Source organism: Manis pentadactyla, chromosome 9 (genome assembly GCF_030020395.1).
Source record: "Manis pentadactyla isolate mManPen7 chromosome 9, mManPen7.hap1, whole genome shotgun sequence".
NCBI lineage: Eukaryota > Metazoa > Chordata > Mammalia > Pholidota > Manidae > Manis > Manis pentadactyla.
Genome location: NC_080027.1, coordinates 19,972,325 through 19,987,582, shown reverse-complemented (window position 1 = coordinate 19,987,582; position 15,258 = coordinate 19,972,325). Strand labels below are relative to the sequence as shown.

Sequence of the window (15,258 nt, the reverse complement as noted above, 5' to 3'; positions counted from 1 at the left end):
CAGTGGACTCATAAATATTGTGTGTTTCTTTTTATTTAATTCATAAGATCACAGTATTTATCATAACAGACAAATCTTTGGTGCTGGGATGGCAATTATAATTATGTATATTTCCTGGAACATTAATCAAGAGTCAAAATAATAATTCCATTTGTATTGTAGTGTGGGGAAAGGAGACAACATAAGGAATGAACATTCCAGAAAATTCACTGGGTGCTTGAAGGGAATAACCATCCTTAACGAGCGGAACACAACATCTTAACCCGTTTTGAGCAAGGAAACACAAGAGCATTGTCAGCAGACAGAGGTTGCTCTGGGAACGCCTGAGGCTTTGCACTCTTGACATGCAAGCTCACCCCGAGGAGCCCTCAGGTAGCTGCCTGCTGCCATGACCCAGCCACCCAGTCTAGAGGGTGGAATTCAGCTTTAACAAGGGTGATGTCTCCTTGGCATGTAGTCATGGTTCAGCTTAAATAGAAAAATGAATTTCAAGACATCTTCATGAAGTGCATTTTTAAATAACTTTAAATAATTAACATTGACGGTAAAACTAAAAGTGGCCAATTTTCTAGGAAGAGGGTGCAGAATAGTATATGAAAAGATGCTTATAATTACTAAAACGATCACTGTTAACTCAGAAGGAACCAAAATGATTATTGAACACCACTGCTTCTTTTTCGTCATGAAGCAAGAAACAGTAAACATGCTAAGTTATTGAAAGTCAGCCAAGGGTACCAGTTACTGGGAGTCTGCAGCCAGGCTTCCAGGCTGGAAAACCCATACCCGCTTATTCCTACTGTGCAGCTGGGAAGGTGATTCATCTCTGTGTGCCCAATTTTCCTCATGCATAAGGTATGATTGCAAATAGTAACTTCCTCCATGTGAAGCAGTTAATCCAGGTAAAATTTAAAAATATTTCTGACATGTAGTGATCCCTTCATTAAGTTGTAGCTATTGTAGCTACTATTACTTGGTGACAATCCACGTCTAGTCTAAAAGAAGACTCAACATCAAAGTGTGAGTGCTTTGGGACAAGGAGCTTATCTAATCTGTAACTGTAATTGGCACCTAGAACAGTGCTTTCCAAAATGGACACGATCAATAATTACTAATGAAGTAAATGTTCTCTTAGGCCTCATTCCATTTCCATTAAAATTACCACTATTCTGTATATTTATAAATACTTGTACTCTGAAAACATCACTAGAATTTAAATCCAGACATTTGCTGATCCATCAGTATATGCTTCAGCCCATAATTTTACTTTTATTGATTAAATATTTATTTCTGATTTCAAAATATCTTTTAACCACGCATAATCCTACCTGCCAAAGAGTGATTTCCCAGTGACAGCACAGATAGGATGAACCTGAAGAGTTTATAACAGAATTACCATCTAGGGATCAAACCCCTGTGGTTCAATTATTTCTGGCAGGAACTCATTCAGACTGTGAACAACCACTCTCTCTGTATTCCTCTGAAAATTCTGAGCTCCTTGAGGATGAGAAGTTTGCCCACTCAGCAGTATTATAAGAAAGCAAGTCTCTCAAGAATGATGGAGTAATGGGATTGTTGTTTATTTTATGCATGAATGTCTTAATATTTTTGGACTTGGAAGAATATTAAGTTATTTACAACATATAAGAATAGTACATTTATGGGAAGAAAGTTTTGGAGTCTGAAAAACCATTGGAAGATCAATTAGCTTTTACTGATGTTGGAGTAGTTATTTATTGATCCCTAGGCATGTACTTTATCTTTAAATAGGAATAATAACACATAGCTGAGGGAACATGAAGGCAGATTAAGGTTAAATATGATTTAATTTTGTGGGCTATACCACATTAAAAAATGATGTACACTGTAAGCATTTAGTCTGTGTGAAAATACAAACAGTATATTACCGAAAGAAAAATCAATATTCAAACTTGTGTATGACAAATGATTCCAACTTTGTTTTATGTATTTTAAGAATATGAATGCATTTCAATTCATTGAGAAATAAACAAAATACAAACAGAAATTTTCCATTGCTTTAGGACATATTTCTGATAAATGTTACTTCCTCACATCTTCTGTAATTTTATTTACAGTGAACATTTTTTATAAAACCAGCCTTGTTCAATCCACTTAGAATTAAAAATGGAGCCCAGATTTCTAAACCTGCAGTTCATCTCAGTGTCTTTCTTGGAAATATTTTGAACACATTACAGGAAATAGAGCGATTGTTTTCATGTGGTTGTTTAGTATTATGGTCTTACCTAAAATCAGAGTGTACAGTATTAGAAACCAAATGTTACAGGTAATTTTTAAAAGAGCTTCATATATATTTCAATATGCAGCCACCTACTTGACTAATGATGTGAGAAATAATGTGGATGATGATATATCTCTTGATGACCTTCTTTACTGTTAATTTTCTCAATACAAATTTTGAGAATTACTGGACAGATATCTCTGGAAAATAATGACTCACAGTAACTCTTATGATCCAAAATAAACATTGGGTGTTACTCTCCAAAAAAGGTGCATATATGGGAGTCACTTGCATGCTGTTTTAGGGCATTCTTGGGCCTACAGAAGCCAATTGATAAGACTCTATGAACTATTAAGAAATTAGACCTAAGTCAGAGCTACTACATGAAAAATATATCTGGAATGCCATCGCACAACACTGCAATTGGAATTGGATCCATATTCCTGGAAACTTAGAAGCAGGGGCTGACAGTTTATTTTCAAAACCGAGGAGCATAAATAGGATTTCTGAATGGGAACATTTTCTCAGTATGTCTATGATGTTATGTTAGGGAAATTTATAAAAATTTTAAACCAATGGGTGATCCACAAATTTAGAAGTTTTACGAGGGGGATTCCAGTGATCAATCAGGCAACAGAGCTATGAAGAAATTATATCTTAATTTAAAAAGAGTAGTGTGAAAACTAATCACCCAATATGACCATCATTATGGCTCTGTAGACTTGTAAGTCAGAGGAGAGAGAGTACCCTGTTCCCATCATAGAATACATTATATTTATTCTCAAGCAAATAAAGACTTTAAAGTATTATATGGATTTGTGGAATACTACCCAATTTATTCATAGACATCTTCTGCTGCAGAAAATACTTTTAAATTTCAATATTTAAGATTTTTTTGAAAACATTTGTCTTAAAGATCTTAATTTTGAGGAGACATTAGCTAATATCATCAAGAACCTGAGAAGAAAAATCAGAATACAAAGTAGTAGATTTATCCTTTGAAGGGAATAACTGTGTTATCAGAGACACTTAGCAATTACAAATGAACAGAGCCCTACATGGCAACTTTATGAAAGAGATTGCCCTACACCATTTGCTGCATGGCATGGATCACATCCTTGTTCCACAGGCTGTAGATCAATGGGTTCAACATTGGACTCAAAAAAGCATAAAAGATGGCAATTATTTTGAACTCCTCTATGGACTTCTCAGATGGGGGTCTTAAGTACATGCAGAAGAGGGTCCCATAAAATATGGTGACAGTTGCCAAGTGGGAACCACAGGTAGAAAACGCTTTGTGTCTGCCTTCAGCAGAATTGATCCTCAGGATGGCCGCAAGGATGAGAAGGTAGGACAGGAGGATGATGAAGAGAGAACTTGAAAGAGTAAAGCCAGCCACTGCAAACATGGCCATCTTTTTGACATGGGCATCGGAGCAGGCCAGCATCATCAGGGGAGGGTCAGCACAGTAGAAATGATTGATTTCCAGGGAGCCACAGAAGGACAAGTGGAAGGTCAGCAGCGCCTGAGACAGTCCATTCAGGAAGCCACAAGCGTAAGGGACCATGACTAGACAGATGCAGAGGTTCCTGGACATTGTGGTCCTGTAATGTAAAGGGCTGCAAATGGCTGCATAGCGATCCACTGCCATGGAAGCAAGCATGTAAAACTCGGTGATGACCAGGGCGATGAAGAGAAGACACTGTGAGAAGCACCCGGCATAGGAGATGGTCTTCTGGTCTGAGAGGACATTGGACAGCATGTTTGGAGTTATATTGGAGGAGGAGCAGATGTCTACGAAGGAGAGGTGGCTCAGGAAGAAATACATGGGGCTCTGGAGGAGGGACGTTGTCCTGATCAGCACGATCATGCACAGGTTCCCAGCCAGCATGATTAGGTAGATCAGCAGAAACACCCCAAACAGAATCTTCTCCAGCACTGGGTCATCTGTGAGTCCCAAGAGAATGAATTCCGTCCCTGTGGTGTGGTTTTCAGAAGACTTTTCTTATCCCTTGGAAACTGAAAGTGACGAAGAGATGGAGGAATTCTGTCTGATCCAGATTCCACATTTTTTCCATCTGCTTCATCATTTACTCTTTGATCTACTCATATGTGGGGAAATTACTCTTCCTGTTCTAACAGAACAGAATGTTAATGCACATATGTCCCCCTAATCTCTGTGTTTTCTATTTCTTCTAAATCTCAAATATACATGCAGATACATTTGCATGCGCTCTCTTTTTCTCCCACTGGCATATATATTAATGTTGATATTAATTATGTAATAATATTACATATGTGAATATTTATATGTACATATATATTCATATTCATACATTTATACGTGTCTCACTGAGGAAATACATACTTGATTTATTTTAATACTCAAAAAAAAGAAAAGCCAAAGTAATGAAAAATCAATCTGAATAGCATCAGGTCATTGACATCTTTCAAATAACAAATAGATAACTGGAGTTCTAGGGCCTCCCAGGTGTGATATCCTATTGTTTCCGACAGAAAATAGAAAATAAATGTTCTTAATAAATGAAACACTGAATACAGTATATCTGCCTGCATTCCATATTTAGCCAGCTTAAGTCATTCAGAAATATTGAATTAGTGAAATTTATACCTTGACACATGGCTAAGAAAGTACAAAATGAAAAATTCTTGTCTCTGCCTTGTCATTCATGCAGCCATTTATTCATTTATTATTTACACGGTAAAGATTAAGATTTTTTTTTTCTGTTCTAAGTTCTCTGGTTATGGCAGTGAATAAATTCACCAAACAGAGGAACATTATATTGTACAGGAATGAGCAGACATTATATATACAGAAAAAACATATCATTATGTCAGCCAGAACCAAGTACAATGAAGAAAATTTTAGATGCAATTTTTTCCACAGGATAGACTACTAATCTCCACACAAATGATATTTTTAATGAACAATTATATAAAACAACCTACCTGCAAAAGTTGTCTTACTAGATTTTGGAAAAACTATCTGGAGAGATTTATAATGCATTTCCAAAGTATATTCCACAGAGTATTTAAAAAAAAATTCTGCAAAGCCGGTTTACAAAATCTTTCTTCCTCAGGGGCATAATCCTAACTTGATGCTTGAGAGTGAGATTCTCCTCTGAGGCCGGGGTCCCTGCCTACATCCATATACACTGCTATGCTGTGCACGAGCTCTTTAGCACAGAGAGAGAAATTATTCATCACTTTTCATACTACAGAAGGAAAAATACATGGGGGTACTTAAGTTGTGCTCTTTTAATGTAGTAAAGAAGAGGGAATCTGAATTAGAAAACCATTGTCTGTTTATGGACCGACACTACCAACCAATTCTACTGCGCTGACCAGCCCTCCTGGTGTTGACATGTTCCGACACAGAAAGAAAACTGCCTTGGACGTGTCCACAGGGATCAGCCTCACAGGTTCCCTACTCATCATCCCTGTCTCCTACATCCTCATTTTCATCACCATTACAATGATACATCCCAGGGAAGGACGGCACAAAGCTTTCTCCACCCGTGGCTCCCACCTGACACTTGGCACCAGGTTCTCTGGGTCCCTGTTCTGCATGTGTCTGAGACCAACAAACAAGCAGTCTGTTCTGCAAGGGTAAAATACAGCAGTGTCTTGTATTTTTGTGAGTACTATGCTGAATTCACTTATCTGTAGCCTGCTGAACAAAGATGTGAAACAAAATGAGAAACCTTGGTTCAATGGAGAAAAGTTCCATTTCAACAGTCTCCCATGAGATCCACCCACCAGGAAAAAACTGGTCTCAACAACAATTAAAAAAAAATGTGTAACTTATTGCTTGTCCATAAATGCAATTGCCTGGAACAATAACAATATTTTTCTGCATGGATGCATTGCTTGGGATCAAGTGAGAGCCTAATGGAAAAACAGACTGGGAAAGTGGTTTCAAAATGGTTGATCAGAAAGACAACAGCAGAAATCAGCTGTTCATGATTAAGCAGGATCATATTTTTATCGCTCCTTGTGGCGGTGACGACAGCGATACGTACACAGACCTGGTTCACTTCAGTTCTTTATTGTTGCTCAGAAGGTCGGGAGAGGGTGAGTGAGAAGAAGCAACAGCCGGAGAGAGCGAGTGAGAGGAAGAATGAGAGGAGAGAGAGAGCTTCTCTTCCCTGCTTATGCCTTATATAAAGGAAGCTGGCCTATGGTGATCAAGATCATGAGTGACCTTTAAGCTGATTGGTAGCATGCCTTCTGCATGAGTTGAGCACGAGCGCGGAAGCATGGGGCAAGCCTATAGGAGCAACTTCCTTATGCTAATGCCACCAAACCAGGAAGGGTGGATCCCAGGAAGCGGGCGCCATCTTAGGGCGTTCGTCAGCCAGAGTGGAAGGGCGGTGTTCAGCCATAGTGGGACTCAGCCTCGGCCGTAGGCCGGCCCCTACATATTTTCAGTCTCAATCAAGAACTCATTTATAATTGATTAATTAGCAGATAAATTCTTTCTTTCATTTTGTAGGCTACCAGTATTGAGAACCACTGAGCTATCTTATAAGCAAAATTAAGTGTTCAATTATGAAAATTACCTTCGTACAATATTTACATAATTTCCTTTAATGAAAGTGGATTATCTTTGCAAAAAAATCAAATGTCTAATTTTGCTGTTTTCTCCATGGATATTTGAAATACTTCTTATTATACTTATCTTGAATATAGAACCAGTGTATAAAAAAACTTGATATTTTATGTATTTTAATGACTTGATGATTAGTTTCATTAGACTTCCTTAATCAAAAAGATTCCCTTCTTAACAGGGTATGCCTATTCTGATTTAGAATTTTCCTTTCCTACAGAAGAGTGTTATATGATTTTGTCCCTACAACATTATTAACAACTATCATTATCTTACATATTTTTTCTCAATTCTTGTCTACCTACAAACCATTTATAATAACAGCAGCTCAAGTATGCATGCATATTTGGTTTTAGTGTTTTAAAACTAAACAGTAGCATAAACATACCCAGACTGATTGTTTCACTTTATAATTGACTCCTTTGTAAGGACATAATACCCCTTAATTTTCATGTGACTTGTTTCAGTATGCTACTTCCTTTCACTATTTAGGCAGTTTTTTATTTATTCCATCTTAGGAAGGACAGAGAAAGAAATATTGTATAATCTCACTTGTCTGTGGATCTAAGAAAGCTCATCTCAGAAACAGAGAGTAGGACGGTGGTTGCCAGGGGCAGGACTGGGGGAAGTAGGGACGTGCTCATCAGGGATTCAAACTTCAGCTTATTAAATGAATAAGCTCTGCAGTTCTGAAGTACAAAACGGTGACTACAGTTAGTTAGCAATGCTGTCTTGCCTACGTGAAAGGGCTAAGAAAGTGGATCATAAATGTTTTCACCAGCAGCAGTACGACAAAATAATTATAATTATGTGAGATGATAGATGCAACCTCATTGTGATCATTGTATCACAATAGGCAGGTGTATCAAATCATCACATGATACAACTTAAGCCTATACAGTATCAGTTACATTCCAAACAGGTCAGGGATCAGCAGCGCTAACCCTGTGTTGTTCAAGGGTGAGCTGAATGTCTATCTCTATACCTACAGTTATACCTAAGCTATATACCTATAGATAACTAAACATTAAGCTCTTCCTATATCCATAATTACAGTGTTGCTACATATCCCCTGTCTCCCTGCACTATTTATTTTTACCTCTCAAAGTCTACTTATCTTATCAAGCCCTTTTTAAAGGCATATCCTATGAGAAACATTTCTCACTTCATTCCCATCATACATGGGATTGAATTTAACTGTTTGTGCTTTCTGCTTCCAGTACCTCCTAAATACCTCTAATTTACTCTTTAGCATCATACATTGCAATGATGTATCGACTACCAATTTCTCACATATTATTTCTTCAAGGCAGGGCCAAAGTCCAGTTATTATTGCACTGTGACTTTTAAGGACCTGTTTGTATAGTTTGTTTAGAAAAGAAAAGAAAAATAGAGTGTAAGCATGAAAGAATGAATGAATTGCAATGTATTACTCATTTCTGAATCCCACAGAGCTCTACATGATGTTGTAGACTTGGGAGAAATCAATGTCTTTGAAGTTTAGTCCACAAAACAATTAGTAGGGAAGTTTGTTAATCAAGGAAATTCACAGAAAGTTTGTTAATAATAGTTTTATGTGGCATATGGGGAAATTCACATGTAACAATTGTTCAAAATATTATAATGCAGATGTTACCAGAAACATAATTTTAAAAAGGCACAGTCACAGTGCTCCTATAAACATATGGCAAATAAATGAAATAGCAAGTGTTGGAGAGGATGTGGAAGAAAATGAAACCACGTACACTGTTGGTGGGAATGTGAATTTATGACGCCAGTATGGGAAATAGTATGGAGATTCCTCAAAAAACTAGAAATAGAAAAACTACACAATCCAGTAAATCGACCTCTGTGTATTTACCTGAAGACAACACAACCACTAATTCAAAATCATTCATGTAGCCCTGTGTTTACTGCAGCATTGTTCATAAAGGCTAAAATATGAACACAACCTAAGTGTCTGTCAGTAGATGCATGGATAATGAAGAAGTGGTGCATACATACAATGGGACACTAGGCAGCCATGAAAAAGAATGAAATCTTGTATTTGTGACAACATAGGTGGATTTAGAGGGCATTATGCTAAGTGAAACTCATCAGACAGAGAAAGACAAATACTGTGTGTTTTCATTTATATGTGGAATAGAGAAAACAAAACAAACAAAATGAACAAACAGAAGAAAAGACCAATAAATAAACAGATATAAATAGAAAAAACAGAAAAAGGCTCTGAGAACAAACTGTTGGGTGCTAGAGCTGACAGGATGGAGAGCAAGCAAAATAAGTAAAGAGAACTAAGAGCTACAAATTTAAATTCTAAAATGAATAAGTCACAGGGAAGAAAAGTAGAGCATAGAAAATATAAACAATAATACTGCCATCACCTTGTGTGGTGACAGGTGGTAACCTCACTTTTCATGGGGACCATTTTCTGTTGTATAGAAATGTCAAGCCACTATGACATACCCTTGAAACTAATATAATATTATATGTCCACTATACTTCAGTAAGAAGTTTTTAAAATAACATCCCCTCAAAAAATACAAAAGAAAAAATGAACAAGGAATCATCAAATCATATGTGTGTTCACTTACTATTTTGGGGACAGTCTTTAGCAATAACATAAAATGTGCACAAAGGAAAGAACTTTTACATAGGGAGTATTTAATTTAAGAATCACTTGTTCTATGCAGATACACCACTCTATGGATTTCATTTCTCATCATGTCACAGGTGTTGAATCCCTTCTTCCTTTCTCTCAAATGTTTTTTATTTTTTGCCCTTCCTATTTTAATAATATTTTTGAAAGCTGCCCAATGCTTCTCTAATTTCAAAATGAGTCACTAAGCCTTACTTCAACTTAAGTTATAGAAAGACAAAGTCACCTTTCTCGATTAGTAAGTACTTAATGAACATTGCTGAATACACCAATAATAGGTATTGACAATGTGTAATGATTCTTAACTCCAAGTCACTTCATTTTCCCTTTGTAACTGGGACCAATAATATCTGTTCTGTCTCCCCCTCAAGTCATTGTGGACACCAAACAAGATACTTGTCGAACAAATACTCATCATCTTCTCTGATTAGGGGCTGTCGATGCAAAAACTGACAAAACCTTCAAACTCCACCTTTCTCCAGGCATCCACAGTTCAGTGGATAGAGACACACTGACATGGAGAAAATACAGAAAGTGGAGTCTGGCAGAAAGGGTGCTGAAACTTTAAATACAAACAACAATGAAGAACTTATAAAAGGATGACTTTTTGAAGCAACAAACTGAAAAGGAAGAAAAAAAGCCAATAAGGCTATCTTAGGAAGATTAAAGAACAATGCAAAGATACCTTGCTTTGGAATGCTAGTGATGTGAACTTGTGCAGAGCTAATGCACAGAGGTGCAGAAAGTCCCAGCTGACAAGTTCCCTAAAACTCAAATGTTTCACATCTTTGAAAGTTGGATTCATTTCCATCTACACCTTTTCCATCAACAACAACAATGACCCTCAGTAAAGAACAGTGTTTGGCTGTTAGTGGCAGTTTCTCTTCAAGAAATGCCCATAAGGAAATAATTTGAAAAAAGCTTAATTACTTATATGACATCATCAAAATGGAAGAGTAGATATTTTCATGTATTTTTGCATCCAGAAAACCCCAGAAAGGGAATAGATAGTGATTACAGGCACAGAGGAAAATGGAAGGAAAAAGATGAGGCTGTGGGGATTTCAGATGTATAGACACAGCAGGAATTTGGACTCGAGGGGCTCAGTGGCAGAAGGCCTCCTTGCTTGCATGCTACTGAGTGACTGCCTGGGGGTTCTAGAATGGTCTGGACTCACAGCTCAGTGACTTGTGTGGGGTCCAGAAATATGCAACTGAAGTAGAGCAGACGTACTGATAAGGAGAGAGAGGAGAAAAAGACTGTGAATAGTATGTGTTCACAGAGAAGGAAAATCACAGCTTTGTGCAGCTGTGTCAGGCCAGAGTGAAGAGTGAACATCTGCTCAACAAGGCCCTTGTGGATTTGCTAGCTCACAGCAGGGACAGTCCCACCTGATGGAGAAAGAGCCTGCAAAGAAGTGACTCAAGGACAGTACGAAGCTGAAATGTTGGCCAGGGAGACAAAACCTGTTAGCAGGCAACTTAGTTGGGATCCAAGCTTTGCTACTGAAATGGGAAGGATTGCATTTATGTATATTGAACTAATGGGGCAAATTTGTGGCCTCCGTTTGAGACTTCAACACAATCTCCTCTTGTCTAAAAGGAAATTAACACAAAAATTTAACTCTACCTCTGATTTGCATCTTTTTTCTCACCTTTCATTAAAGAAGTTCGTGGATGCCTCTCTCAGATGTAAAATGTCCTGGCCTTTATACCAGCAAGTGGGAGGTACAGACCTGCTCTCATGTAAATTTCATGGGGCTTCAGAGTTGGAGAAATGAGTGCCATCCAGGGAACCAGGCCCCTCGGGATTAATTGGAGCTCTCCAGGATCAGGAAGCTAATCATATGTCTCAATCATGTTTCCCAAAACTCCATTTTTAATATTGTTCCAAGAGATCTCTGGAAGGCATAAAACTTTCCTATTGAAATTTTGCAGTTCTGATTTTTAAGTTTTCTTTTATTCTACAACTGCCTGCTCCCTATAATCCAGCACTCTTAGCAATGTCTTCTGGTGAACACTGAAGTCCTGGGAGGGGTGAGTCATATACAGGACTGTGAAACACACGGGGTCATTGGCAAACACCTTGGTGAGCACTTAACACCTTTGAGCATCTCTCATGAAGCTAACTGAAGTGATTCTCAACTACAGTTCTTAGAAGTAGGAACTCCATCCTGCACTTTTGGGTAAAGAAACAGAGGCTCCTCTGAGTGAATAGTGATGGACTAATTCACTTAGAGCCTCGTGGCTGGGAAGCGGCAGGGTGGGATTGAACCCCTGTACTCACACACACCCAGTTGACTCTTTCCCAAATGTAGGTCTCTGCCATGCCTCAACCTGCAGAGCCTGCGCTTCCTTCTAGCACCACTTTAATATGTCCCCAGCTTCCCTCCAATCAGTGCTTCCCTTATGCCCTTCAAATTCTCATTGCGCCTGGTGGGGACAAGGGCTGCAGTTGACATCTTCACAAAAGACGCTCCCTCTGCCTCCACAGACCTGGGGCTGACCTCCATTCTCCCTGCTGTCCTAGGGCGCTGCCCCCATCCTTGTCTAACACACTCTGTTGTATTCCCTGCTAATGCTTCTGTTCCCATCACTGGACTGTAGACCCTAAAGGGCAAGGACAGGGATCTCCACAGCTAGCACAGGTCCTGAGCCTGGGTAAACAGTGATCAGCTAATGCCTGCTGAAAAATATAAGGGGTATGCTATATGCACTTAATTCAGTGACTATGCAACAAATCCTGGTAATTCCCTCCCAGGGACCTTTACATTATATTGAATATATTTCCTTATCCCTCAAAAATGAAATTCTGTAGGGAGATGAACTGGGATGAGTGACTAACTTGTCTGAGATACAGGAGGAAAGAAACAGAATGGTAAGAATTAATAATTCAAAATAAACATTGAGTACCTACTATCTGCCAGGCATCAGGCTCAGCACTTTACAAGCCTCAGCTCAGTGAATCCTCACACAGCTCTATGGGTCTTTAGTATCATTATCCAGATGGGAAACTGAGGCATAGAGAGGTTAAGTGACTTTCCCTGGCATATACAAATAGTCTACTGTGAGCCTGGGATTCAAACAGGGAAAACATTAGTCTGTGAAAACTCACTGTTGGTAGTTGTGCGGTGGTGATATGCTCACACCATACTAACCATTCTTTAGCTATAGCGGCATTCATTCATTCATTTATTTGTATAGTTATTAATAAATATTGAGGGAAAACCTTCTTTCACCACTGTACTGTCAATGCAGAGAGAAAAAGCGAAGTGAAAGACTTTGTAAGAGTTTCTGGTTCATGGTGGGAGGGAAGAGATATGCATATTTAAAATTTCAGGATAAGGGTGTTGATTGTTAAGAATTCACAAAGATCACATTGGGACGTGGTGAAGAGTAGAGCTTGCCCTCCCATAGCCTGAACGCAAGGGGCACAGTGATAGTTTATGAACTCAGTAGTTATTAATGAAAACCACCTATATTCTTGATTATGGAATAAATATGAGCTTTAAAATAACCGCAGATCTAATTACAGACTGTAAGTAACTTTGTCTTCCTCATTCTCATAGCCACCGTTACTGGATCAATGAAGTTGTTTTCGTGTGTCTAACACAAAAATATGATGGATGTGGACTCTGGAAAGAACACAGTTACTCCTGAACATTGTAATGGCATCTGGTGGCACAGATCCTTCAAGAAAATACTCTCTTTCTAGCTTCCATATGATGGGTGGTAAAGCTATTTTTATACAAATAGTTTTTATTGATGAATAAATTCACGAACTGTTCCTAGAATTAGAACTCAGAAACAAACTGATGCACATATGAAAACTTGGTAGATGGCAGAGTTTACACTAAAAACCTAATGAAAAAAAACATGGAGTATTCAAAACATGAAAAACTGATTATTTTCATTAAAAAATAGAGTTAGATTCTGCTATGCAACATTTATAATACTAAGAAAAATACAGACTTAACTATGCAAAAGTAATACTTTAAAACATGAAGGAAAGAACAGCTTTATAATAAAAAAGAATGTATTAGACAAGATACACAAGACACAAAAAAAGATTAAGAAATCTAAATTTTGTTTAAATAAAAAGTTCTGCACCACCAAATATACCATGCATGAAAATTAAATATAAACTACAAACAGGTTGAAAATATTTGCACTGGGTATATCATTAAGAGTTTAGTACCTAGTACAGAAATCACAAATAGCTGTTACAAATATAGGAATTAAAGATAAAAAGTAACACTTTAAAATTGGGTAGAGGATATGGACATACAACTGAAAGAAAAAAAATCTCCAACTATTATCAAAGCATTTAGAAATACTTCACTTTGCTTGGAATGGCATAGAAAATATCGCTGAAAAACACTGCTACATGAACAAGCATGTATAATCTAAAAGTGTTTAGTGAAAATTAAAATAAATTAAAGAATGATACATACAGTAAATTCATGTTTACTGAGTTTATCTGGCAACATAATACTATATAATTCTGTGTATATATAAACACGAACAAATATTAAGACTCTACATGAGGATAAAAAACATTAAATTTATCTTAGAGTTCCATACAGGAAATGAGGAAAGGAACAGAATCAGTCACGGAGATCTCAATTTAACATTATCTGAGCATCTGAAACATTGGAAATAAGAGGTGTATTGTGTGTTGACTTAATGATTACTTAATCTTGTACAGGTGGTCTTTTCATTTATTTAGCAAACAATTCCTTGTAGAAAACGTTCTTGATTGCTCTTTTAACATCTTTGTTGCGTAGGCTATAGATGAAAGGGTTTAACATAGGGCTCACAAAGATATAAAAGACAGCTGCAATTTTTCCCTGCTCTACTGATGCATCAGAAAGGGGTCTCACATATGTGCAGAATAACGTCCCAAAAAAGATGGTGACAGCTGTCAAATGGGACCCACACGTGGAGAAAGCTTTTTGCCTCCCATCAGCAGAGCGGATACGCAGAATGGCTGTGAAAATGAAAATGTAAGACATGAGAATGATGGTGAGAGAGCAGGTGAGGTTGGAACCAGCCCCCACGAACATGGTCATTTCTTTGACATAAGTATCTGAGCAGGCAAGGCCTAAGAGAGGTGGTTCTGTACAATAAAAGTGGTTGATCTCATTGGGTCCACAGAAGGAGATACGAAGCATCAGGATGGTCTGGACCAGACCATTTGCAAAGCCATGAATATAAGGAGCGGCAACAAGAGAGAGACAGACACGTCTGGACATTTTGCTGCTATATAACAAAGGTTTGCAGATGGCCACGTAGCGGTCATAAGCCATCACTGTGAGCATGTAGTAGTCTGTGATCCCCAGGACAATGAAAAAGTGGAATTGTATAAAGCAACCAATGACAGATATAGTTTTTCTCTTGGATAAGAAATGAACCAGCATCTGAGGAGAAACACTGGTTGTGTAACAGAGGTCTACAAAGGAGAGGTGGCTGAGGAAGAAGTACATTGGTGTGTGGAGTTTTGAGTCACTTCTGATTACCAAAATCATGCTCACGTTGCCAATCACGGTGATCAGATAGATGACAAGGAAGACCACAAAGAGGACAGGCTGCAACTCGGGGAGATCTGTCAGTCCCAGGAAAATAAACTCAGTCACTGCCGTGTGGTTTTCTTCTAACATTGTGTTTGCTTGGCTTCAAATGAGGACTAAAGTAAAGGAAATAAAAATGCATT

At 37.9% G+C, this 15,258-nt stretch overlaps 2 protein-coding genes across 2 annotated transcripts; both read right to left on the bottom strand.

Moving 5' to 3' along the window:
* Window positions 1–3,341: 3,341 nt before the first annotated feature.
* On the bottom strand, window positions 3,342–5,644 carry LOC118908003 (olfactory receptor 5M10-like). The gene is made up of 2 exons (XM_057506667.1): window positions 5,602–5,644; window positions 3,342–4,261 (listed from the first exon to the last, which is right to left on the bottom strand). Exons 1-2 carry the CDS (start codon window positions 5,642–5,644, stop codon window positions 3,342–3,344), a joined length of 963 nt encoding a protein of 320 aa, XP_057362650.1.
* An 8,622-nt stretch (window positions 5,645–14,266) lies between these two features.
* LOC118908069 (olfactory receptor 1030-like) lies at window positions 14,267–15,205 on the bottom strand. The gene has a single exon (XM_036877132.2). It carries the CDS (start codon window positions 15,203–15,205, stop codon window positions 14,267–14,269), a length of 939 nt encoding a protein of 312 aa, XP_036733027.2.
* Window positions 15,206–15,258: the final 53 nt, after the last annotated feature.

Bases quoted from the DNA above. Each gene is read 5' to 3' on its own strand.
- LOC118908003 (XM_057506667.1), bottom strand. From the start codon at position 5,644: ATGTCAACACCAGGAGGGCTGGTCAGCGCAGTAGAATTGGTTG. The intron at 4,262-5,601 runs GTAGTGTCGGTC...CCAAGGGATAAG, and splicing joins CAGCGCAGTAGAATTGGTTG to AAAAGTCTTCTGAAAACCAC.
- LOC118908069 (XM_036877132.2), bottom strand. From the start codon at position 15,205: ATGTTAGAAGAAAACCACACGGCAGTGACTGAGTTTATTTTCCTGGGA.